Here is a 26,229-nt window from a genome sequence, read left to right as displayed (position 1 = left end):
GCATATTAAACAGAGCAATTTTATTCGTTGGCACACTGTGACATCGAGTTTGATTGTCTGGCGGCATTGCCACACCCACTCTGTGGTAGCATCACACAGCATTCTATGTATTCGTAAATGCATATGCATGAAACGGCATTATTTCGGTGCTGCAAACAATGGCGCAAAGATCCAAATCTCTGTTTCGCCCCGCACAGGATGAAACAATGCGTCATCCTGGCATTGTGCTTGTGTGTGCTTGGGAGCACATGGCAAGCATTCAGCGCAGCGGGTGGCCTACTAAATGGATGCGAGCGGGGTAGGAGAGGAGTTAGGCCAGATGGTATGGGATCGTTTGGGAAAATGCGGCTGCATTTGCCTAAGCGCCAAATATTAATGATGCTGAGATGTCTGAAATATCATCAACGCATTCGTGTTGATATTGGTGTTGATTTTAATGAGACAATGTGGAGGACAACACACTTCCCATCCCAGCTTCCCAATCCCACTCGAACTCGAGCGGACAAAGGGCAATGAATTTCCTCTTGCATATCTCAAAATTAGGGGTGTTTATTATTTTTGATTGCCGGCACGCGCCATGCCAAAAGGAGTCTCAGCGTATCCCTAAGACCCTTGCTCCATTGTTGGGTACAAATTGATAGCGCGTGTGCAAATTTTTGTGCCTTCGTTTCTTCTATTTTCTTTTTTTTTTGTATTTTTTTTCTCTTTCAGCTGTTGTTTTCCCCCTTTTTCGACCAAGTGCTTTGTTTATTGCTTAATGACTCATTTCTGGAACGTAGCCCGTGACAATTGGGCTGCTCTGACGATCCTTTTGTTACGGTCCTAAAGAACTCTCAACCCCTCAGATTTAAGTCAAACGACGCCAGCTAAAAAGTTGGTGCGAAAAAGCCAAACAAACACGCACCAATTTCGGGGCCCATGAAATATGAATGGAAATGGGTCTCAGTCTCCGACTCAGACCCATTCTCAGTCTGGGTCTAGGTCTGGGTCTGTCTCTCTCTCTGGATTTTGGGCCCAGCTTCGCAGCCCCAGCTGTCTGGACCTTGGGAGCACATTCTTTATTGTCTGTTTCATGCACTGCACATACCAGGAGGTGCTTTAATTCATTACAGGCTTGTGCATCCATTTTCCGTGATTTGAGTGGATCTCAACATTTTCGCAATTAGCGCAAATCATGACATTCGTTGAGTCTTCAATTAAATACTTGAGTCCAACTGACGACTTTATTTCAATTTCAATATATAGATCTCTTTGTAAAGTCTTGACTATGGCAAACTTTCACATTAATATTGCAAAAAACCAAAAAATTGAAAAATAAGTAAAGAATGTCCTTGCATCTGTATATATTTGGTCCAACTGTGCAATTTTAATGCGTTTTCCCTGTGAAGTATTTTTGTTTCTGTTTGTTCTGTTTGTTGTTATTGTTGTTTATTTACTTCTCGTACTTCATCTACTTGTTGTTTCTGTTGTTGTTGTTGCTGCTGTTAAGCATTCTTATCGCCGTTGGTAGCATTTCCGTTTTTCTTTTTCGTGCATTTTTCATTTCCGCCTCAGCGTCGCGGCATTTCCTTTCATTTTTCACACGTTCCCCCAGCTCCCGTTTCAGCTGCAGAGTCCCAACCCCCACAAAAAACCAAATCCCTCGACCAAGCGCCCACACTGGCATAGTGGTATACTTATACTTATTTCCCATTTATATTATTTTGTAATGTATATCACATTCCTTTCAGCCCTTTCCCGGCGGCTCCTTCAATCCAACTGCTTTGACACATTTGGTAAGCCTTTAAGGAATTGATTTCGCAAAATAAATTTATCAAGTGAACGAGTATTTTTACTGCTCTAATCTTTAATATTAAAGTTGATGTTGTCGTCATGCCTTAACGGCAACAGGAACTAGCCGAAATTTCTCCCCCCTACACTGTTGCTGTTGGGCGGATATCAGGTGCAAATTTCGCAGGAATAAATAGAAATGGTGTTATTGTCATTAGCCAGTCGCAGTCTGAAATCTGTACGAGCGATTCCACGTTGCTCGTTGCCTGGACACAAGGCAATCGCAGAAATTACTATTTGCATTATTTTCACGACAATGCGGCCAATTCATGTCAAATAGAATGGAATGGGCTGCACATTGAATTGGCATTCTTTTTCCTACATGGAAAGGGAAAGTCCTGGCCCTGGATCTGATTCAGATTCTGGCACACGCACAAAAGCACACACACACAGCTCCACAAGTGACAGTGTCTGGGGAACGATGAAAATTGATTTTGATGCCAAAAATTATGTTATTTGGGCATGTTATGGACTAGCACAAGACGCACTCGTGTCTGTACTCGGTCACATCCACACGGAACACACGACAAAAAAATCGACTCAACAATAAGAAAATTGTGCGCACTTACGGCAAATGTCCAGGAGAAGCAAGCGACAAAATGCTATCAAAAAGTCAATTTACATAGGCACATATATATGTTCTGTATGTATAAACACACATGCTCACTTTATCCATAATTATACCCTGTACACATAAGGAATGTGCAAGTAGAGAGAATCATCAAGAGTCTGAAAATAACGGTGTATTAAATACATTTCTTAAACGCTTAAGTAAGTAAACGCATAATTATAAGAACATTAATACTTATAATAAAATTAAGTATATTTCAAGTTAAAAATCATGCCTTAAAATTGTCGGTATAGCCATGTCTGTATGTCTGGCCGTTGTGCGTAAAAATACCTAGATCTCAGAGACAATAAGAGTTAGAGCTATAATTTTAAGTCGACAGCACTTGTTTTTTTATTTTTGATACACCTATTTCCGCCCCCGCAATATGAACCTAATATGAGTCCTGAAAATTTAGTTGCGATTAGATAAAAATTGTAAAAGTTATTAAAGAACAACTTTTATATGGAGAAACGGCTACTACTGTCGGGTCTATGATGTTATGGTATATATATGTATACTAAATATATCCTTTAGTATATTTTAGTATGTTTAGAAATATATATTTAGAATATTTTAAGAATAATACAGCACTGTTTTGTTCAGAATGGGTAGCGGGTACACACTTGAATTTAGCTTTCTTACGTGATTTCATTTGTTAATGTCTTAATCAAAATACATATTCCAAAAACGCAATGCCGAAGAATAAATTATGTAATACATATAAAATATATTACCATTGATTAAATTAATTGGTTAAGACATAAGTTTTATATAATATAAAATATAAAATGTATTATTCTATAGTTTTAGATGAGAATCCTTAGATTGCAACTCAGACCTTTCAAATCACATCTGATAATAAATAGTAATGAGCTAATATTACCTATTTTATATTTTGAATTATAATAATTAAGAATTATACACAGGAGTTTAGAGTTTATTGAAAGCAAATTGTTTTGTTGTTTCAGAACTATTCTAATGCAAACACTGCAGGGTATTCGAATACCGAGCTCACTTGTCTTTTGCATTCTGAATGATTATTATGAACTTGGGTAAATTATAAACGATTTACGTGCAAATAGCGCATGATATTAACCGCAAAGTGAGGTCTCGTGGGTTGTTAAATGAAAATGGCAGCTCACAGCTAGAAGGAAATGAAAACTTATTGTACATTTTTGAAAATTTTATTTCTTATTTGAATACTCCAACTTCATGTTTGTAGCTAATTTAAGAGTTCAATTCAAAATACTTTTGTTATCGGCAGATCAATTGTCATAAAATTAAATGCATAAAAAGCTGAGTAGATACGTAAAGGACACAAGCCTCGGGAGACGCTGACTTCAAGGATACCCTATACGGAGTAAATATAGATAGCTTAAAGAATTGAAAGTATTGCAAATTTTCCTCAGTCATGCAAACCCATTTGAGGCGCTTGGCTGCGTGGTATACACACGAAACAGAAACTTTAGCCGCATCATAAAATGTTGAGCAATCTGGTCGCAGGATGTCCAGGCTCTGCGGGCTCTGCAGGCTCCTCGTGCGGAACTTTGAGCAACTTTCGGAAAAGTAAAATTGCATTGGACTGCGTTTAATTTATGTGATTTATTTGGTCTTCGCTACTGCTTCGCTTTTTGGGTTTATCTTCTTGGCAAAGCACGAGGATGACTTTGATTTCTTGGCGCCTGCTTCACGATACGATTCAATTCTATGCTATGCGTTTCCATGATTCCAGGTCATAAATCAAAATAAAACTTTGTCACTTGAGCTTTTTGAGTTTGGTATCATGCAATGTCGTTGCTTCACTTCCCTCCTGTCGACCTGCCTGCCTGCCAGCCTGCTGTTGGCTAATCGATTTCAAGTTTATGACGCCTCGTGCAGGAGGCGAAGGAATAACAATAAAAATTGACACCGCGTCGCCGGCGTCGCTCATAAAATTTTATTACAGAATTTCGCCAGGCAAAACGCCGGCAACATACGTAAAATGATTCGCGCCTCTGCGAATGTCAAATGCGAAATCAATGTCGCAGCTGCTCCGGCTTCTTTCTGTGGCTCTGCTCTGCTCTGCTTCTGTCTCTCAGGTCCTTGGTTGTCTCCCTTTTTGTGCCGCTGCTGCTCCATTTATTCTATTTGCATGCCATTGTTGATGTTGTTGCTGTCGGCTGTTGAGGCCATGGCACATGATTTGCCTTTCAGGCGCAGCGCCACCGCATGAACTCAAACTGAAACTTAAACTCGAGCATGACCTCCGCACCGCACCGCACCGCACCGCACCGCTCCGATTCGCTTGCAGCACACTGCTCCAAAAATGTCAAAGTGCCGCCGCTGACACCGCTGGGCCGCGCTTGTGGCAAGCGTGGGCGTGGCAAGGGCGCCATTTAACATGCTCCTTCTACTTCGCATATGTGTGTATGAGGTTGAGTGTGTCTGTGTGAGTGTGTGTGTGCCACATGGTGTATCTTCTGTGTGCTCTTCGCTGTTGCGTTATGTGCCTGTCACCCGCGAGAAATACGCCGCATTTTTTCTCATTTTGACCCACTTTGCTCTGCTGCTCACTCTCCTCTTACGCTAAAGCCTCCGCTTTGCCTCTGCCTCTGTCGCTCTGCATTAAATTTGGCTGCTTTTTGGGCCGCTTTGTGCAATATTCTCATTAATATAATGCTGACCGAATTGAATTAACTATGCAAAATATGAGCAAAGCGCGCTGGCTACACAATATTTTGTTTTTGTTTTCAGCAAAGCAAATTTAAATTGTTAGAACAGGCAAATTGGGTCAGCCAGGAGGGGACACAGAGTCACCGAGTCACAGAGTCACCAGCTGCCTACTGACATGGCCAGCCGCGACATATGCAACTCTGCGTCGAGACATGATCCCAGCACTCCATAGGCCACTCAGCTGCAGCTAGTTAGTAGGATGTGAGGCCGTTGTGCTCCCTTAAGCTGGAAGGCCTTCGCCTAAATGATATTATTATGCATGCATTCAGAGCAAGGCACACCTCCAGTTCAGCCCGACTAGACCACTTGCTACCTCTACAGGTATCTATGGGTGTGTGTGTGTGTCTAGAATGGTTGACAAAGCCACTTGACAAAATTTGCATAATAGAAATTAAAATGGATTTTAATTGTTGTTGTTGAGGCTTTTTTGACTTTCTTTCAGCTACTGGCATTCCACTTATGTTCCTCTGCCTTGAAAATACAACAGCCATCGCGTGGTTAAAGAGTGTCACAATAATGCACATCGCATGCCAACTTTATTATTTGCAATTCGACTATACTAAATAAAAGCAGCTAGACGATAAGATATTTAAATAAATATACACATACACATACACACGCACACTAAGCCATAAGTACTTGGCCAAATAAACGATTTGTATTTAAAATTTATTGTTTTAAATCCACTTGATGAGCAATGTGGCGTATGCGTAATTTTATCAAGTATGCACACTGCACAAAGCTGTGTTGACTGAGTTTTTGGGAAATGTCACAAAAGTGCAATTCAAATTTAGGCTTAGCAAGTAGTTAGTTATTTTGCTAATGCCAAGTTTACTCACAGCTGAGACATCAGATTTTGAATGGGACCCAAATACAACTTGTGCTCGTAAAATGGCATTAAAGTGGCATTCATTGATTGAAAAGAATTCAAGCAACCAAATGTGCACAGCACACACACACATACTACAAGTATTTTAAGGTTGCATAGAGTCGTAAAAGTTTGCTTAAATACTCGGCTCGGCTCGCATGTGGCACAAGTTGGCTGGAAAATCAGCTTGGCATAAAATTGCAGCCAATGTCGGTCACTGGCTGCCTTGGCAAGCAAGCGCTGCTAGCACGAAAAAAGAGGATACTCTGGGAAATCCGCACACAGAGATAGAAAGGCAGAGGGAAGTTGAGAGGGAGGAGACACGCACATACATATGTATTTGCTTAAACTTTAACATGTTGTCCTTTAGCATTTGCAATATTTGCTGCAGTTCTTGGCCTTGTAACATTTTGTTGCAAATATTTTTGTTGGAACGCAGCCAAAGGAGGCAACCACAAAAAATATAACAAAACCAAGAAAAAAATAGAATAAATAAGCTTCCCAAATTGTTTTGTCATACGTGTGGCTGGACAGAGCGAGGAAAAGAGCAAGAGCAAGAGGTGTATGTGTGTGTGTGTCAGCAAGTTGCTCCATTTCTCTCTTGAGCAGCTTATAGTTGCTGTGTGAAATGGCTGGACATGTTTTGTGCTGCTGCCGTGTGTGGACTTAACCCATTCTCAACTGCATTCCCTCGCCGTCGCACTCGCCTGTCTTCCAGCTGCAAAACATACATATATAAATAGTTTACGAGTGGACAGCAGCTTATCCATTTGCTTTGTTAGCCTTTATTGAATCGCCTGAGCTCTTTAAGTTGCTCACTTATGACCAGTATGTGGAGTACATTCTTTCGCCTGACTGAAGCTGCTTTCTGTCGACGACTTCTTCGTTTCCATTTTTCGGACATCGTAAAGAACATCTTACGGGTCATCTTCAATCCAAATGCCCTCGTAATGGGTTCCTTGTTCAACCTTGAACTTCAAAAGCTCAAAAATCAAGCGATAAACCCGCAACTCGCACCCGCAACTCGATATTGTGTCGTTGTTGCATTATATTTTTTTTTTTTCGGCGGCATTCTTCGTCTTTTTGTTGCTTTTTAGCTTTTCCCAAGCAATTTCAGATCCGTAAATTAGTTTTATGTTTCTCGATTTTGCTTTTATTAAATTACCTTTTTCATGATTACTTGCAAACTTCATTTGGAAAAATGCCTTCGAACGGAAATGGCCAACGCCGCGACGCGACTCGACTCGACTCGACTCTGCCTGATCCGTCCCCGCCCCCTTTTTTGCTCCTAACCACCGATGTCGTTCCTGCCTCAGCTGCGCTATAATTTGCGCCATTTTGTAATTTAACATTGCCTACTCGAATGTTGGAGGCTCGACTCTCTTCCACACAGACTCTGAGCGCCCATTTCAACTTCCGCTCCAAGGGTCGAAGGCCTAATATAGTGCTCGGCCAACAGATACCCACTACATATATATAAGTATATAATTTGGAGTATATATACTGTCTGTATTTGTGTGTGTCTGTAAGGAGGCTCCTTCTGCCTCTGCTTCTGCCACTGTCGCAGTCTCAGTCACAGCTGGCGTTGCCGTTGTTGCCACAGTCTACAGGTTAATTATGTTTGGCGTAATTTAGTGGCCGCTGCGGTGGCTGCCGAAAAAGGCTTTCCATTTTAATTTATTTGACCAGTAAAAGGATTAGATTAGATGCTCTGATAAATGGCCGTCAGCGTGCTAGTTAACTAGAAAACTGCTCTCAGCCTTCAAGCGCTAATTGTGTTAGCCCAAAAAAATTGTTGTAACTTTCATTGCGGTTTATTTATCCCTCTGCGCTGTTGATATCTCCCCATATCCCATAACCCATAGCCCACATACCCTCCTCAGTTAGCTACATTAAGCTCCCACAGATATTGTGTATTACTTTCGATAATAAGAAAGGCAGCAAGCGAGATTTATAGATCAATTACAAAGCTTGTAGAATGGAGAGTAGATCTTGATAAACTAAAAGCTTAATTAACAGCAACATAAAGTTCATTGAATCAACTGATTTCTTAAAAGTTAATTTTGTAGGCACTAAGTAAATAACAATTTTGATAAACACTTTTTTTATTAACATGTATTTCGAAGTGATGCGAAAAGATATGCTATAATGATTTTCGATTTTCCGACTAACTTAAATTCGTGTATTTGGATCGCATTGTATTATCATTCTAAAAAACAATATTTTAAATGAAAGTATCTAATAATTCATTGAAGGCAATAAAAATATTGGCAAATCACATAAAAGTATTTAAATATTCATTGAATATTTATTCAAGAAACAGACTCTTATAATAAGCAAAAGTAAGAAAACTACTAGTCGAGCGTGCTTGACTGTGAGATACCCGCTACGCATTTTGAATAAAAGCAAAACAGTGCGGTATTATTCTCTTAATATATCAAATCAATAAACCGCAAAAATAATAAAATAAACAGAAACGTATATTCGGTATATTGATATAGTACTACATACATTTAAAATATACCATAGAATACAAAATATACCAGATTGCTAGCTAAAGTTTTCACGACATGTACACAAAAGAATTTCTTAAATATCTTCTAAATTTTTTATCTGTGCGAACCAATTTTTCAAAAATCATATATACTTTACAGAATCTATCCTCAAAATTACGCTTGCTATTTCATTTTTGACGATTTGACTCTCTTATAGTTTGTAAGATCTAGAAGTTCATACAGACGGACGGACAGACGGACATAGCTACATCACCTTAGCGTTTGTCCCTGATCAATAATATATAAACTTAGTAGGGCAGAGATGCCTTTATCTGCCTGTTACATACATTTCTCGGGGGCATAAGGTTATAATATCCTTCTACCTATGGTTAGCGAGTATAAAAATAATAATTCCATGAAATTTAAAGAAAAGAATTAGTGATTAGTCAATGGAATGGTATTTAGCACTGAAAATAATATAATTTGTTAGCTTTTTGAAAAAAAACTTTCTTTTACTGGTAAACTCAGCAAAGTGAGTTTTTCACGAGTTTGATATTTATTTCTTTTTATGCATATACTATTCGTAGCAATGCTTTTTTGTCCTAAATTGAATCTTGTTGACTCTATTTTGTGGTATTGCGGCAGAGTCCAAATAAAGATATCCTAATTCTATATTCATTTCTTACTCTCTTTTTTTTAAGCCGATATCTTATTACAAATCGATATTTAAAATTTATGTAAAAATGTAGCATTTAATAAAATAATAATTTAAGAAAGAGAACAAGTTTTTAACCGAAATCTTTTCAGCTCATCCTTGTATTCAATTTCAACTATAAGGAACACCGTATGGCCACTTTATCGCGGTACTGAAGCAAATGGGGAACCTGCCATGCAGAAAGCTCGTAGAGTGAGGCAGCAACAGATATCATTAGGAAAATTGAATTCGCAAAAAAGATTCATAAGTAAATGTGAATTGCGGATGTGTGGATATATACGAGTATTCGTACTCGCACTCGCACATACTATAAATCAACTGTGAAGTGTTGAGAGGGGGTAGTGAGAAGTGCTTGCAATGGGGGCAAGTGGAGTGTGAAGGACACCAATGCCAAATGCGAGAGAATTGCGAATGCGAAATCCGACTGCTGACAAGTGTCACTGCGAGATGCTATGACAAAGTGTCAAAAGAATGTTTGACATGTGACTGTCTCTCTGTCTGACTGTCCGTCTGCTCCGACTGTCTGTCTGTCTGTCCTGCCTGCCTTGACTGTCCCCCCGACTGTCTGTCCTGTCCTGTCCTGTACTGACTGTCGCTGTCTGTTAGCCTGTCCGTGCCGCTTCGAACGTAACTCATACTCATCCTTGCCCAAGGGGGGCAGAATTGATGCTTTTTGCTTGGCGTTGCTTTTCATTTAGCCGCTTCAGTATTGAATGCCAGATACCAGCTATACTATATGTATATATATTTTTTTTTTTTGTATTGGCAAAGACGTCGTCACACGTTTTGTTTACCTTTGCAAAGGCGCTGAGTGCCATTTCTTTCAACGTTTCAGTATTTTGCCGCCTTCCTCAGCCAGCAAGGTGTATAATTTCTTTTGTCAACTGCCTGTCTGGGCTTAAACGCCTGAATGCGGACAAAGGGATTTAATTTAATTAACCTTTTAGAGGGCCACAGAAAGAGAGCGAGAGTTAAGGATACTGATAATGAGAGAAGCAGCTAGCACATAAGAGAGAAAGAGAGATATAGTGAGAGAGGGAAAGAAAACATGCGAAATATACATAATTATATGCTAAGCCTGTATATGGCTTTCATCTGTCTTCGATAGTGCGTTGAAAGTCTGTGCGCAAAACTGGTTTATTGACCAATGCCCAGCCTGGGGGATTGAGTGCTGTTGTCAATGAATCGGCAATATTAAAAGGAATATCATGTTAAAAGATGCAGATACGAATAAAGCAAAAAAACATAACAAAAAACGCAGAAGAGAGACAAAATCGAAAAGGCATATTTTGTTGCTTGTTGGCAGAGAGATGGACTTGAACATGTGAGGCACTTGCTGCACTTTTATTCCCACTCTTCTGGAGCAATTCAAAAGGGGGCTGTGGCAGCTCTAATTGTCAGTTGCCTTTGCATGCATAATTTCCAATAAGAAACGAAGCATACAGTGTGTAACAAGCAAGATGAAAGACCGGAGGCAGCAACTGATTCTCTTACTTCGTGTTGGAGTTTGTGTCTCGGAATCAAAGGGCGCTACTCGTGTTTTAATTCGCTTTGCTTATCGCGACATCGCACATTAATTAATGATGCATTTAAATGCATGTCAAAGGTCAGGCCAATAGCTTTTGCAGTGTCCCCAACTGGGTCACTAATTATCGGCAACAACGTCTTTGAGTCAGACAAACCAACTACACATGTACTTTGGCATGACCTAACTTGCATTTTTAAGTCGCCAATTTGCTGCCAACTTACTCAGAGTCTTGCTCTGGACTGAAGTCCCAAGGTGTTGGCAATAAGAATATAGGGCCGCAAAGATTTGGGGCTGTCCACTGAGCAAGTAATTTAACAGAGAGAGAGAGCGAAAAGTGGTTCGTAAGTTAACAGCAACAGCCAGAAAGTGTGAGAGCGCGCGAGAGAGCGAGAGAGAAAGCAAAATCAGCCAAATTTCCTATTTGGCTCTCTGCGCTGTTAAGCTGTGGAAGTCAAGTTAACAGCACAACTAGGGATATTTTAACAGTGCTTCTTAGTGTTGTCGGCACTGTTAACAAGTGCTTTTAATAATCACTGTTAAGTGAGCAATTGAGTTTGCATTATTTTGTGTTCATTGCATCTCGATCAATCAACCACATAGAAATTCGTATAGCAAGTTAATGATGGGTTTGTTGACGTATCGATATATAGTAGGCAATCAGAGATACTTAAAATAATGAAATATCCAGTGGATTGCCAAAGGCTGGATTCCATTATGGGGTCGTGTCCTTTCTAAATCCTGAGGGCAACAAGGCAACAAAATGGTCACAAATTAAATAAAAACATTTTAGACATATTGAAATCGATGCATATATGAGAATTAGATTTGCCTTGTGCGTTGACATCTTCGAAATTCTCAACTTGCTTTTCACGCACACATACATTCTATACACATTCAATCGCCCCAGGAGGTGTTCTGAAAAAGTAAAAAAGCAACAACTCAAACGAAAATATGCAAATGAAACATTTGCGGAAGAAAATTTATGCAAACCGTTGGGAAGGATGACTGAATGAATGAATGGATATACTGGCATATAGTACATAAGTGGGTGGGTGGTTTAGTTGAGTGGTTGGGTTGATCTGCCTCTGGCTTCCTTCCAATTTTACTCTTCGTCCGCAATCCACTTCTGCCTGACCAGTTGATATTAGCGGTTGACCAAAGTTGGGACCGCTTTGGGCCTGGCTTGGCTTCAGTTGTCTGCCGTCTGCCGTCCACCGTCTATCGTCTGACTTCTGACGTTTGTCGCCTGTTGCCCAATATTTTGACATTTGTGTTTACTTATTTCGATTTGGGTCGCTTCCTTAGCTCCACCCACGCGATAAGCAGATGGACACTTTGCATTATGTATGCTAAAATTATATTAACTAATTCAATCTGCGGCAAGTGCTTTTAGTGACCGTACACATGTTTACTTCTTCAAGTTTCGCTTTTAACTGCGTCCTGCTCCAATTTCATCTGGAATTATATTGTCACAATTTTTAGCTTCCTTTTTCCAGCTGAGCAATTAGCTTGGCTCTCATTATGAGGCACAATTAGTGCAGACTTTAAGCTTGTTTGTTATGATAATTTGTTGACAGCCCATTTGAATAATTAGCTATTTGGCTAAAAATGTTTGTAGCATATGTTATTAGGTCAACACATTCATATGTGGAGTTCCCCTAGGCTAGTAGCAAATTGTTTTTTAAACTGAACGAAACTTAAGGAAAACTATTAGATGAGAACATGTCGAGTCCTAAATTTATGGATAGAAAATTAAGGAAAACATGGAAGTTTTCTTTCTTCTCCATTTCTGCCATTTTAAATTATTTTCTTAAATTTTGCTATCACAGCATTATCATTCAAAAATGCAACAATATATTCTATTTAGACTATTTTAATTCGAGCACAAAGTTGGTGTGTCGAAATTTTTGTCAAAATTATAAGTTTTTTATTCGATATAAAAAAATTTTTCGAAGAAAGTTGTTTCTAAATTTAACAGCGGTCCACAATGTGTCACCCAATGCCCCAAGCGATATGCCAGCTGAGAAATACGCCGCTCTCTGGCGACAGGGTTCTGGACGAGCAGATAAAGAATTGGGTTAAATGGGATCATAATGCAGATACTTTATGTCAAATCATGGATGCTGTGAAGAACGAAGAGTGGGATGTGTAGGCAGTCAAAATAGTACTCAAATAATAACCCTATTCTAATATATATTTGCACTTAGTCTGCGGTGTCGTCTGTGTAGACGCATTACATTCGGTACAGCAGGATTGAGAGCGGTAATGCGAGCAGGATTCGACTCCATGAATGAATTAGTCATCATTCAGTAAGTATTACAAATAAATAAGTATTTATGTAAATTGTGCTGTAATGTGAACTCTCCATATTTTATATAGGTCTTCGCAAGGTCTCTGTGAGTATTTGAAGGAGCAGTATCCAGATGAGTCTGTGTGGTCCGATCGAGGCGTAGTCATTGGATTCGATGGACGATACAATAGTCAGCGCTTCGCAGAATTGACGGCCATTACTTTTCTAAGCAACAATTTCAGAGTGTATCTCTTCAAGTGTTATGTTCCCACACCATTTATACCCTACTCAATTATACGACTCAATTGCTTAGCTGGTGTTATGGTGACGGCATCCCACAATCCCAAGCAGGATAATGGCTATAAAATTTATTGGACAAATGGTGCCCAGATCGTAGCGCCACATGACGAGGCCATCAATCACGCTATACTCGACAATTTGAAGCCAAAAGAAGATGCCTGGGACGAGACGGTCTTGTGTTCTAATGACTTGCTGTGTGATCCATATAATGACGTTGTTCCAGCGTATTTTGATGCCCTCAAAAAAGAGATGTCCTGCACACTTCTTGAAGCGAATGGAAAATGTCAGTTGAGTTTTACCTATACAGCGATGCACGGTGTCGGATATCCATACATAAAGCTCGCGTTTCCCAAGATCGGTCTTAAGCCAGTTATACCTGTACGTGAACAGATTGATCCAGATCCAGAATTCAGTACAACGCCAAGTCCGAATCCAGAGGAAGGTAAAACAGCAATGGCATTGTCTATAAAAACGGCAACTTGCAAAAAAACTCCCATCATATTGGCGAATGATCCGGATGCCGATCGTCTGGGGGTTGGAGAGATTGGGGACGACAATCAGTACAAACTATTTACCGGAAATGAGATGGGTGCTCTTCTCGGATGGTGGTCATTGGAGAGCTACAAACTAAGCAATGAAACTTCCGACGTATCCAACTGTGCTATGGTCGCCAGCACGGTTAGTTCAAAGCTCTTAAAGTGTATGGCTGAAATGGAAGGGTTCTCATTCTACGAAACATTGACGGGTTTCAAGTGGATCTGCAACAAAGTGATCGAACAACGTGATGCAGGAAAGCATGTGCTTTTCGCGTTTGAAGAGTCTATCGGCTACATGGTTTCGACGAATGTGCTCGACAAGGATGGTATCAGTGCAGCGGCTCATGTGGCTACCATGGCTTGTTACTTGCGCTGTAAAAAGTGTATGTCCTTGCAGGAGAAACTGCGAGATTTATACGAAAAATACGGATTTCACACAAGCATCGTTTCATATGTTATTTGTCGCGATAAATCGCTAATTAAGAAGATATTCGAGCGCCTGCGTAACTTCGATGAAGACCAAGAGAACACATATCCCACAAGCATTATGGATGGAGAATACGAGATTGAAAACGTGCGTGATTTGACCACAGGCTACGACAGCAGTACGTCAGATAAGAAGGCAACTCTACCGGTTGATGAAAACATTCAGATGATCACGTTTACTTTCAAGAATGGTTTTGTAATCACGTTGCGCACGAGTGGAACGGAGCCTAAGATGAAGTACTATGCTGAGATGTGTGGAAAGCCGGAGGATAAAAGATGGGACGAACTCATAAAATTAACACAACGCATGACCGATGCTGCTGTCAATGAGTTCTATGAGCCTGAAAAGAATGGATTGCAACGAAAACCAGTGGATTAATTTAAAAATTTGCAGTTTTATTTTGAACATTATTTAACCATAGGCATGCAACACATTTTTGGTTATATTAACTTCAAAATGAGTTCAGAAATATAGATTAATTTCTTTTGAGTTGTAATTTGAATACACATTTATTATAATAACATATAAAAATAATGCATCCCTTTTTATTTTAAATTATATTAGACCCTTTAGATAGAAGTGAAATTTAAATAATTGGGTTTGTCAAATAGCATAGAAGTATTTACATATTTACGAGCCCATAGATCAGTCAACTTCTTTAAAAGTTGCATATACATATGATGTTGTAAATTGTAAATTTAGGTTGTTTATCTTTTGACACTTTAGAAATAAAGGATCAAAATTAAAATGAACTATATACATAAATACATACACATATGAGAACGTATTATTGAACATTTTATTGAATCTCTTCAATTCATTGCTTTTCGATTGATCGTTACCGGCATGCTGCCAACCTCTCTGTGCTGTCAACTCAAGCCAACTACATAATGAGAGCTTAAACTATCGATACAATTTATTTACAATTGATTATACCCTATTTAGGCCAAGTGCATCTGCCAAAGGCAATAAAAGGCAAATGAACAATTTAATAAATTATGCGACACTAAGGGTATTCAAAAATTATATGTTTGTATAAACTTTATTTATTTTTCATTTATTGATTCTACTTATTACTTTTATTTTGCATCATAATAAGCAATTCGATAACTTACCAAAATATTAGACGAAATACGGCCACATTTTCAAAATAATTGCATGATCAATGTTGCAGCTTTCTCTCTCTTACGCACTGACGCTTATAAAATCATGAACAAGAATTTTCAATGGTGCAACGCTGTCTAAAAAAAAACAAACTCCGTTTTTGTGTTTTTATAGTTTATTAGTTAAGTAGGAGTATTAACACTGCTTTACATTGAGCGTCCACAATCAAAAGAAATTGGGACACGATTGAATACTACTTAAGTATACTTATGTTACATATGTTACATACATATATTACAACAGATACATATGTATGTTACAATCAGCCATGTTTTTAGATTTTCTATTTGATTTACAATACTTTTTAAGTTTAACAATTGTGTGCTGACAATTTGAGAATAAAATTTCATAAGAATTAATCGGCTAACCCGAGTGAAAAAATGCTTGTTGGATTATTTGTATAAATTATGTTATAATTTTTTTGGTAATTATAATACATAAATTAATGCCAGATGACAAATAAAAATAAAAGGGTGGATCTTATAAATAAATGTGATAAAAACTGCGACAGTCATTAATAATACATTTTTTTAAATGGTTAAAAATTAGTTGTTCGATAGTTCAGAATGTCTGTCAAGTCGAGTGTCATATTTTACATTTCTTAAATTCAATGTTATAATTTGTTCAATTGGAAATGTTAACTACTCCAAAACTTTGCGTTACCGTGAAACTTTCGTCAAACTGGCGGAGCTTACTGAGAAATGGTAGAGCCTTCCCCAAGACGCTTCTTCAAACGCAAGATGGTCAACATCCCCGCATTGCTGTCTTACCACCTTGTCAATCTAAGCAAACCTGGAGCCATCAATTTCCTATCCTCAAAGCACCAAGGGCAACGGCTAATCTTCACTGCCTATCTGGTGATCGCGAATTAGATGAGAAAATAAATAATTGGCTTGAATGGGATCGCAACCCAGAAACATGGTGCACAATTAAGGATGCTATTAAGGCACAGGAATGGGACAAGTGAGTAAATGATTTTCAATTCAAAACTGCCAATCACCGCCCATCTATAATTAGACTTCGTTCTTGGCTAATGGGACGACTCAAATTTGGCACTGCAGGGTTACGGGCAGAGATGCGTCCTGGATTCAACGCAATGAACGACTTGGTTGTTATACAGTAAGTTTATAGTATATATTTAGTTCGTTTCTCACTTCCTACTCTAAAGAACTGCTCAAGGATTATGTGCCTATTTAAAAGAACAGTTCCCGAATAAGAAGAAGTGGTGCAAGCAGGGTATAGTCATTGGCTATGATTCGCGTCACAACAGTAAACGTTTTGCAGAGCTAACAGCAGTGGTGTTCTTAACCAATGAATTTCGTGTGAATCTGTTTCAGCGTTTCGTTGCCACTCCTTTTGTGCCATACACAATTCTGCGGTACAATTGTCTAGCAGGTGTTATGGTTACTGCTTCCCACAATCCAAAGCAGGATAATGGCTATAAGGTTTATTGGTCAAACGGGACTCAAATCATAACTCCACACGATGATGCGATCTATCAGTGCATACTAAAGAATTTACAACCGACCAAATGTTCATGGGATAGGAATATACTGATTGACAACGAATTGTTATACGATCCGTACGATAGCATTATTCCAGCATATTACGATGCTCTGAGAAGGGAAATACCAAGTCAACTTCTGGTAGCCAATGCTGATTGTCCTTTATCCTTTACTTATACGGCCATGCATGGTGTTGGCTACGCATATGTTGAGATGGCATTTCCCACGTGCAATCTAGACGAAGTTATTCCAGTAGAGGAGCAAGTTGAACCAGATCCAGACTTTCCAACGGCGCCACATCCAAATCCTGAAGAGGGAGAAAAAGTCATGAAGTTATCGATAGAAACTGCAACATCGAATGACAGTCAAATTATCTTAGCAAATGATCCGGATGCTGATCGTCTTGCTGTTGGAGAGATTATTGATGATGGAGAATATAAATTATTTACTGGCAATGAATTAGCTGCGCTTTTAGGCTGGTGGGCACTAGAGATTTATAAGATGGGCACAGAGAAAGCAGACTTGGCCAAATGCACAATGATATCCAGCACGGTTAGTTCGATGATATTAAAGTCGATGGCAGCCGTTGAGGGATTTAATTTCCACGAAACATTGACCGGCTTTAAGTGGATAGGGAACAAGGTAATCGATGAACAGAAGGCTGGAAATAAAGTGCTCTTCGCTTTCGAGGAAGCTATTGGATACATGGTAACCACGAATGTGATCGATAAGGATGGCATCAGTGCTGCAGCTCATGTGGCGACCATGGCATGTTATCTACGCACACAGAAATGCATGTCCTTGCAGGACAAACTGCGAGATATTTACGAAAAATACGGATTTCATACAAGCGTCGTCAATTATGTTATTTGTAGCGATGTGAGCTTAATTAAGACAATCTTCAAGCGACTTCGCACATTCAAGAACAACGAGAAAAATACGTATCCAACCAGTCTTCTTGATGGTGAATTCGAGATTGAACATGTTCGTGATTTGACCACGGGATATGACAGCAGTAAGCCAGATAAAAAGGCCACTCTCCCAGTCAATTCCAGCACTCAGATGATAACATTTACTTTCAAGAATGGTTTCGTAATCACGTTGCGCACTAGTGGAACAGAGCCAAAAATGAAGTACTACGCCGAGATGTGTGGAAAGCCGGAGGATAAACGATGGGATGAGCTTGAATTAATTACCCGTCGCATGGTTAAGGCTGCAGTTGATGAATTCTACGAGCCAGAGAAGAATGGTCTGCAACTTAACTCTTAAAAACTAGATGCAAACCTGTTATTAAAAAACATAATTATTGTAAACATATTCAGTCAGGTCAAATGATAAAGAAGCTGTAAACAGAGGTCAATCCAAAGTCAATATACAGAAAATTAAAATTAATTAAAAATTATCTGTCTTTCAACTATATACATATATATTTTTTGTAACTTTTTGAATATTTATGTAACTGAGTAGGTGCCAGGACTATTCAATGAAATCGATCGATAGCTACATACTCGTTCAAATTTCAAAATTATATACAAATTCATAGAAATTTCGGAGAAACATGTCTTTGAAACTGTTGCGTAATTGGCCTGGAATTTTCAAACTGGCGGCTGCTGGCCGAGATCAATGCTATCTCCGTCAGCATAGGAGACATTTCATAATGCCACCTCCCAAAGACGAGGATTGCAAAGTGAATGTGGTGAATAGTGCGTATGCACCGCAACTTGTCTATAAGTATAACCCATTGAAGTATTACTTGAGTAAGCTGCGCATGTTAAAGCTCAGATGGACATGGGATCATAACTTCAAGGAGCATAACTTTCTTGAGGAGTCTAAACAGGCGGCCATTTCGTTGACCGATATACTCCGATTGCGCGATATGAAAAAAATCAATCACTTTTCTACTTCAAATGTTTACTACCAGATGGCCAATGAGTCGATCAATTTACCAGAGTCCTGCCTCGAGCTGCTGCGTTTTCGTAAACAGGATATACGTCAAGTAGTTCCAATCAATGTGCATCTCCACAAAATTTTGGGGTTAAAATATGCAGTCATCGATGTCGTTATGGTGGGGTTACGACATATGGCCGATTGTGAAACGAATGACGATCTAGAAAGGATGAAGAAAGCATTGATTCAAATGGAACCCGAACTTAAAGTGCATATTGATGATTCCAGCACACAATTACCATATGTATTTATTGAGCTTTTTATGCGATTTAGGCGGAACTATTCCAATGCTGAGAAAATTTCGGGACTGGTATTGAAAAACCACACGAATCGTTGGCTTGTGTCTGTCTACAAAATCTGCAAATTCAATATTTTTACGGTCCCTACAAAATAATCGAGAGAATCTGTGACAGTGTCACTTAACTGTGTTTATTCCTTTAATAAAGTGTCAAATTGAAGACTTCTGAATACATTTATTCGTACTAATTGTATATAGTTGGATAGTAACAACACTTATTGAAAACATATAACGTCTATTTAAAAAAAGAATAGTTTAGTTTTTTTTTTATAATACGTGTGACCGTTAAAAATTATTTACGTTTCGACGTGAATGGCAATTTTTAAGTGATGGATCCAAAACCGATTAGAACCATAGAAATTTGTTGAACGTTTTCTGATTGTTACCGATTAAAATCGACCAAAATCAGTTTCACGATAGTATATCGAACCATAGAAATTTGTTGAACGTTTTCTGATTGTTACCGATTAAAATCGACCAAAATCGGTTTCACGATAGTATATCGATAATCCTCAACAATGTTTTATTTTTACAATTTTCCATATGTCAAAGTCAAATAAATTTCTTTAGTCTATTATAGAATTGGATTTGAGAATTAAAGTTATTTCTCTAACATGGAAGCTAAGGAAGAGACGTATTTCCATACCTGCAAGAACATCATGCGAACTCTTTTGTCAAAGAAATACAAGAACCTAAACTGGATATTTAAAGACCCCCTGGAACCGACTGCTCTTGGACTAGATGATTATAAAAAAATTGTGAAGTATCCTCTGGACCTGGGGACTATTTCAAGACGTCTCCATGTAAAATATTATTTAAACCCATTTCACTTTGTCACTGATGTGCGCAGAGTCTTCGAAAATACCTATTTGTATACCACTCCTGATCATTTATGCTATGTGATGGCTCAAAAGCTGGAGACTATTTTTGAGGACTTGGTTGCAAAGTATATGCCTTTTTGTTCCCACGGAAGTGGAGTTAAGATTGATAAAGTGCAGTACTTCGATTTCAATAGGTGCGATGCCAACGACGAAGGAGCGGAAAGTAATGTCGATAGCGGAGACGACGAGATTATCGGTGACGAGTATGAGAATAAAGATGTGGACAACGAAAATAAAGATGAAAGCGAAAGCAAAGGCGAAGATGACCGCAACGAACAAGAAAATATCTCTAATGGTGGAGACACTAGCCAATACATTATAGTTAACAGAAATGAGGACATGAACTACGCACTTGAAGACAAAAGACAACATTGGAAGAACTATGGATATCTGAGTAGCGCTGTTGACAATGGTAATGAGATCAGCCAATATGGAAATAGGTTTGGAACGGACAACGAATATCAAAATACGAACTACGAATATGAGAACAATGCCGATGAGAATCGTGTGGAGGACTATGGGAATGCCTTTGAAATGGACAACAAAGAATCGGTAAAAGGTGAAGGCGTTGTCACTTTTAAGAATTACAGTCAATATTGGGAAAGGAACGAATATCAAAATAACAACGAATATCAGTATAACGCTTTTAACAATGTTGATATGGATAACCGATATGGGAATAACTTTGAAACGGACATTAATGAAAGGATTGAAGACAAAGGCGCACACGAAGACGTGAACTGCGCTAATGAGAATAGCAGTCAAAACTGGGTCAATAACGAATATCAATATAACAACAATCAATATGTGAGTAACGCTGTTTATAATGGTGAGGCGTACAGCCAATATGGGAATAACGACGGATACCAAAATATCCACTACACATATGGAATATGGATGTCATATGGGAATAGCCAATATTGGGGGAAAAACGAATATGTTAATAACTTTTATGAGAATGTTACAACGGACAACCGATATGGCAATAACTTTGAAGGCGCTGATGAACACCTGAACAACGCTTATGACAACAGCGAAGATCAAAATATGAACTACGAATATGAGAACAATGCTGATGACAATCGTGTGATGGACTATCAATATAGGAATGCTTTTGGACCGGACCACAAAGTATGGGTTAAAGATAAAGGTGCTGTCGCTTATGAGAATAACAGTCAATATTGGGACAATAACGAATATAAAAATACAACAAACAACGAATATCAGCATAACGCTTATGACAATGTTGATACGGTCAACCGATACGGGAATAACTATGAAAGAACTGATTATGAAGGAGCTGAGGAAAACCTCAACGAATATGGGAACAACGCCTATGGCAATGTTGATTCGGGCAACCGAAACGGGAATGAAAGGATTGAATATGAAAGAGCTAATCAAAGCCCGCACACTTATGAGGACAGTCAATATGAATATGAGAATGTGGCAAGTGATGCTAACGACGACGACAAAGATCTCGAAGAGCCGATGACACTTGAATTCGATTCGTATTTGCAAGTCAGCTTGCTGCAGCTAGAGGGTGTTATGCTTCATAAGGTGTTCCACATGATCTACCAATCGGAGGATCTGCATTTCCAACATCCCATCAAGAAAATTAAGTTCGATGTACGCCGCCTAAAAGTCAAAACTAAGCGGGCCATTATCGAATACATAGAGAGTCAAGGGATGTCAGGAAAGCGTGCTTGTCGATTAAAGGACCTTGAAATTAAAAACTGAATTTATTCACATTAATTAACTTTGTAAAATAAATTTACATCACACTAAAGAAAAGAACTCGACGATTTATATGGTTCACTTTCCCTTCTGGAGCTCTTTGTTGTTGTCACGGAACTGTCGAATGTTCCTAAACTCTCCGTTCCACACACGATTGCGCATAATGTCCCGGGTGTTAGCCGACATATAAGCGTAGAAAACTTTACGGGGCGGTCCGCCAGGACACTGATAGTTGCCCATGGCATACCAGCAGGCTCTTGTGTGATTCATGTACATGTCGTTCAGCTTTTGATAGTACGCCGATCGCACCTTATCGCCCTGCGGATAATTGAAGTAATCGAATATTAATAATAGAATATTAATATGCGATGTATTAATTACCAGAGCTTTTGCTGCCTTCGCATAGTTGTAGTTCTCCTTCTCGAGAGGCAACTGATCCATGCCCATGAGGTCGGCAGATGGTGGTCGTCCTTGCAGCATCGTAATCATTTCAAATATTTTTACCGACTCTTGAATGCTCTTTTGTACCTCGGCTTCGGTATATTGCTTGCCATATCGTCGCTTAATCCATTCTTGAAGCACCGGCAGCTTATGGGCATGGGGCAGTGAGGCAAGCACATATCTTTGATTTTTTCGAAGTTCCTTCATGCCATCCTGTAGCATACGATTCATCAGTTCCGAGTCGTCAGGATCAAAATTTTGTGTTTCGTATTTAAGTTCGGTAGTTGCAGTTGACTTCATGGCTTTCTCCGCTTCAGCCCGCTCCATTTCAGTGCGTTTAATATTTACGCCCTTCATCCAGATTTCTTTGGCACAGCGTACCACAGCATTTACTATATCCGCCTTGCGATCTTCATGACTATGGGTGCTGTGATCGCTGGTGTCTCCCGTGGACGAGCAACTGTTTGTTAGTCGACAACCGCTGACTTCTGTTGCCAGCTTATCGACATCGTCTTCGGATGTATCTGCAGGTTGCTCTTCGCATGGTGGATCAGGTGAATCTTCTTCATTTAGCGCTTTTACAAAGGCCTTGGCTATAACCCTATTGACATCGCGGGGTTTCTCCTGGTTTGTCTTAAAAATGCGTTTGTACTTAAACAAATACGGCTTGTGATCTGTGGGCGCCATAAAGAACGTCTTCTTTGTCTGCTTGCCTTGGAAGCGTACTTCAACGGGTAGATCTTTCCGATTCTTTCTTAGCTGCTTCATTTTGCGATCATCCAATAGAAACGATATGCGTTGTTGGTTCTTTTTGCCTGAATTGCAACTTGGATTTGCCGGATCAAAAATCTTCACATTGACTTGTTGTGTTTTTTCGCAAGGATCAAGTTCACCCTCAAAATTAACAGATTCCCGACGCAGACCGCCGCCACAGAGTCTAACTCCCACACACTTGTTGGTCACATCAGTATTGGCTAGATGAAGAGTCTCGGCAATAAGAGCTCGACCCTCCTTATCTTGCGGCTTTGGGACGGGCAAGGTCACACTCTTTGCCTGACATAGCACACAATCGGACTTTGAGAGCGTGTGCACAGTGGTGTGCTCCATCTTGAGAGCATAACGTTTCATGCAGACATCCACATCATGTTCTAGCTGCGCAAGTATTCGACGTTCTCTCAATTTTCGGTATGGCATAGTTACATCCAGAAGTTCCATTACACGATTCCGTGCCAACACGATCAGCTCGTCCTTGACCAGCTGCATTTCTCCCGCCATGGACTGATGGTAGGCGCACATTTGTGGCTCATCTGTGAAGGTATGTTTTGTCCTCTCTAAAGCCGCTGCAGCTCGGCGACTAACTCTGGCTTTTTGTTCTAAAAGTTTTATTTGGTTCAGATGATTGAAGTACTTATCAACAGCTTCCCCGACTGTACTTTTGACTAGGCGGCCAACGGGATTCAAATTGTAGTCACTAAACCACGGTGGCTCAGTTGGACTGCCATATTGTGGTGGTTGATTCAATCTCCAGAATGGAAAACTGGCAATGTGATTTGGTGGTTTACTAGTGTATTTCACCACAATTTCCTTGGGTCGAGGTTGCTTCTGAAAGTAGGGAAGCTTCTGTGATTTCTTTGAGCTTTTCAAAGGCAATATTTGCGAATTGGTTGTCTTTTGATGATGCACCTCAGAAATCTGCTGACGCTTCAGATCTAAGGCACTGAGTTGCGGTGGAGGCAGTATACGGTCCAATTCTCGTAACGTTGGGAGCAAATCTATTTTTGCCATTGTCATCATCAATAACTTTTCGTTGGTTGAGTATTCGCCATTCTTTCGTTCACTGATGTAGTAGCCCTCCAGTATAAAGAAAAGGAAGGCGAGATCGTTTCCACGGCTCAGTTGCACCATTGTCCGAATCTTTTTCTTGCTTATCAATGGACTCACGCCAATTCGACACAAGCTTTTTTCAATACGAAAGCTCGTACCTTGCTCGAAGTCATCGCGCAAATCGTCTGCGAACTGTTTGATAGTAGTTTCCTGATAATCCGATAAGCCCAAATACCATTTGGGAACGTCGAGTAACTTTTGAAACTCATCCAATTTATTTTGAGAATCAATTTGACCCATTTTGTATATAGTTAATACACATAATTTGGAATATACAAAAATTTTAAATATTCTGCCGTCGATCAGTTAGAAATAGAATTTCTCGTCCTCTAGCTTTCAATGAATAGAAAAACTAACTTGATTCTTTTTCTAAAGAACATTTTTTGGAGATGAACTACTATGATCTGCGAAAGTTGTATTTTAAAACTCATTTGAGACTTGTATTTTATTTGTAAACATTTTCATTGAAGAACTAATTAATTATTGTAAACTGACTCTTTTTTAACATCATGTACCGACAACGCAATGAACAAAAATCTCGTTTAATTTGTAAAACTAGGAATCACAACATTGGAGTTTGTAGCTTTAAGTTAACAAACTTTTTTACATCATTAGGTAGTGTAGTCGTTATGACTCTGCTTTGTCATTCTTAAAAAAAATAATTCCGTTCAAACAAACAACAACAAAATTATGTAGCTAACCCGATGTTGTCAACATCAACTAGTGAAATTAGAATTGGCGATGCATCAATATTACAGGAGATCAAAAAAACGAAAATTCGTAAGAAAGGTGAGAAATCTCCGATTCATGCAATCTCAAATTAAATATAACACCAACTATCTGATGTGAAATCTACGATTAGAGAAGCCTTGAGTAAAGTATCTTCATTGTAAGGATCAATAGAATCTGTAGAAGAAATGAAACCTTTAACAGATTAATTAGTATAAAATATATATATTGGCAAAAACTATATATAAAATCCAAAAATATTATTAATATATATCTAATATTTGAATCTTGCCACTTAATGTGGGGGAACAATAGTCGCCGAATAAAAATAACTGATGCACGTCGAGAAAACAACTTACATATTCTATGCGCTTATGACAGATTCTTGATTATATAAAGAGGTGAGCCAGATTAGTTATAAGATAGATAGAAAGACTGCATTTACGAGAAAAATGTGAAATAAGATTCAACTAATACTAAAAATAGAGCAAACGTAAGTGAAGAAAATAAGGAGAAAAATCAATATCCCATACATTCGGTTCCATACTTTGTAGTAATGCATTCCACCGTTGTGCGGTTTTAAAAAAAAGAAATCGAACTTTTGCATATTAAAAAAAATCCAAATTAAGTTCAACAATGCCTAAATAAATGGCTAATAAATTTGAGTATTCAATTTCTGAGGTGCTTCTGCAGATTAGCATTCACTGTATTTAGTAGTTAGAGTTGGCAATTTTCTCTAAAATAATTTGCGGGTAAGTTAACCAGTCGATTAGCATAGACATTAACTCCTGTCCCTTTTGCACTTTCCAAATTAAATGCGACTTAGCTGTTGTCCAAAATTAATGAAGCTATTGTTATTAATGCAGCATTGAAGGCTTTTAGTAATGCATAAATAGCTCTTGGCTTGACCACAATCCACGAGCTTTACTTGTCTGTTTACCGAAAAGCTGCCTTCTAGGTAATAAAGATTACATTAATTCTTGTGCAATTTTAGTCCAGGTGAGCCTAAACAGAAGTACCTTTTGTTAAATGCAATGCTTTAAGGTTTGAGGCTAACTTGAAAAGAGATGTGATGTTTACTATGAAAGCAAGTTTCAATAACATAAGTGGTCAGATTAATGTTTAGTTCCTTTTTGCAGTGTTGTTAATCTTGAGTAACTCTTCTTTATACATATGTATGTATATGCGCTCTGTTTTCCCTGGTCTAAGTTATTACATTTTTATCAGTATCAGTATTGCGAGTGAATTAATTTACCATTTTGTAAAATATTTCAT

General features: G+C 38.8%; 5 protein-coding genes across 5 annotated transcripts; 4 read left to right on the top strand and 1 right to left on the bottom strand.

Moving 5' to 3' along the window:
* Positions 1 to 12,623: 12,623 nt before the first annotated feature.
* LOC132792050 (glucose 1,6-bisphosphate synthase-like) lies at positions 12,624 to 14,905 on the top strand. The gene is made up of 3 exons (XM_060801264.1): positions 12,624 to 12,906; positions 12,966 to 13,067; positions 13,138 to 14,905. The coding sequence occupies exons 1-3, from the start codon at positions 12,746 to 12,748 to the stop codon at positions 14,747 to 14,749; spliced, it is 1,875 nt and encodes a 624-aa protein (XP_060657247.1). The 5' UTR covers positions 12,624 to 12,745; the 3' UTR covers positions 14,750 to 14,905.
* A 1,179-nt stretch (positions 14,906 to 16,084) lies between these two features.
* Positions 16,085 to 18,459, top strand: LOC132791756 (phosphopentomutase-like). Its single transcript, XM_060800808.1, has 3 exons — positions 16,085 to 16,498; positions 16,553 to 16,654; positions 16,704 to 18,459. The coding sequence occupies exons 1-3, from the start codon at positions 16,170 to 16,172 to the stop codon at positions 18,307 to 18,309; spliced, it is 2,037 nt and encodes a 678-aa protein (XP_060656791.1). The 5' UTR covers positions 16,085 to 16,169; the 3' UTR covers positions 18,310 to 18,459.
* Positions 18,460 to 18,598: 139 nt separating this feature from the next.
* Positions 18,599 to 19,455, top strand: LOC132791758 (uncharacterized). Its single transcript, XM_060800809.1, has 2 exons — positions 18,599 to 19,195; positions 19,261 to 19,455. The coding sequence occupies exons 1-2, from the start codon at positions 18,599 to 18,601 to the stop codon at positions 19,279 to 19,281; spliced, it is 618 nt and encodes a 205-aa protein (XP_060656792.1). The 3' UTR covers positions 19,282 to 19,455.
* A 351-nt stretch (positions 19,456 to 19,806) lies between these two features.
* LOC132790965 (probable serine/threonine-protein kinase clkA) lies at positions 19,807 to 22,025 on the top strand. Its single transcript, XM_060799732.1, has 2 exons — positions 19,807 to 20,231; positions 20,301 to 22,025. The coding sequence occupies exons 1-2, from the start codon at positions 19,900 to 19,902 to the stop codon at positions 21,901 to 21,903; spliced, it is 1,935 nt and encodes a 644-aa protein (XP_060655715.1). The 5' UTR covers positions 19,807 to 19,899; the 3' UTR covers positions 21,904 to 22,025.
* On the bottom strand, positions 21,877 to 24,586 carry LOC132790964 (uncharacterized). The gene is made up of 2 exons (XM_060799731.1): positions 22,282 to 24,586; positions 21,877 to 22,218 (listed from the first exon to the last, which is right to left on the bottom strand). The coding sequence occupies exons 1-2, from the start codon at positions 24,463 to 24,465 to the stop codon at positions 21,979 to 21,981; spliced, it is 2,424 nt and encodes an 807-aa protein (XP_060655714.1). The 5' UTR covers positions 24,466 to 24,586; the 3' UTR covers positions 21,877 to 21,978.
* Between the last annotated feature and the right edge of the window lie 1,643 nt (positions 24,587 to 26,229).

The sequence above is a fragment of the Drosophila nasuta genome, chromosome 3 (genome assembly GCF_023558535.2).
Source record: "Drosophila nasuta strain 15112-1781.00 chromosome 3, ASM2355853v1, whole genome shotgun sequence".
NCBI classification, from domain to species: domain Eukaryota; kingdom Metazoa; phylum Arthropoda; class Insecta; order Diptera; family Drosophilidae; genus Drosophila; species Drosophila nasuta.
This window is presented reverse-complemented; position numbering and strand designations above follow the sequence as displayed.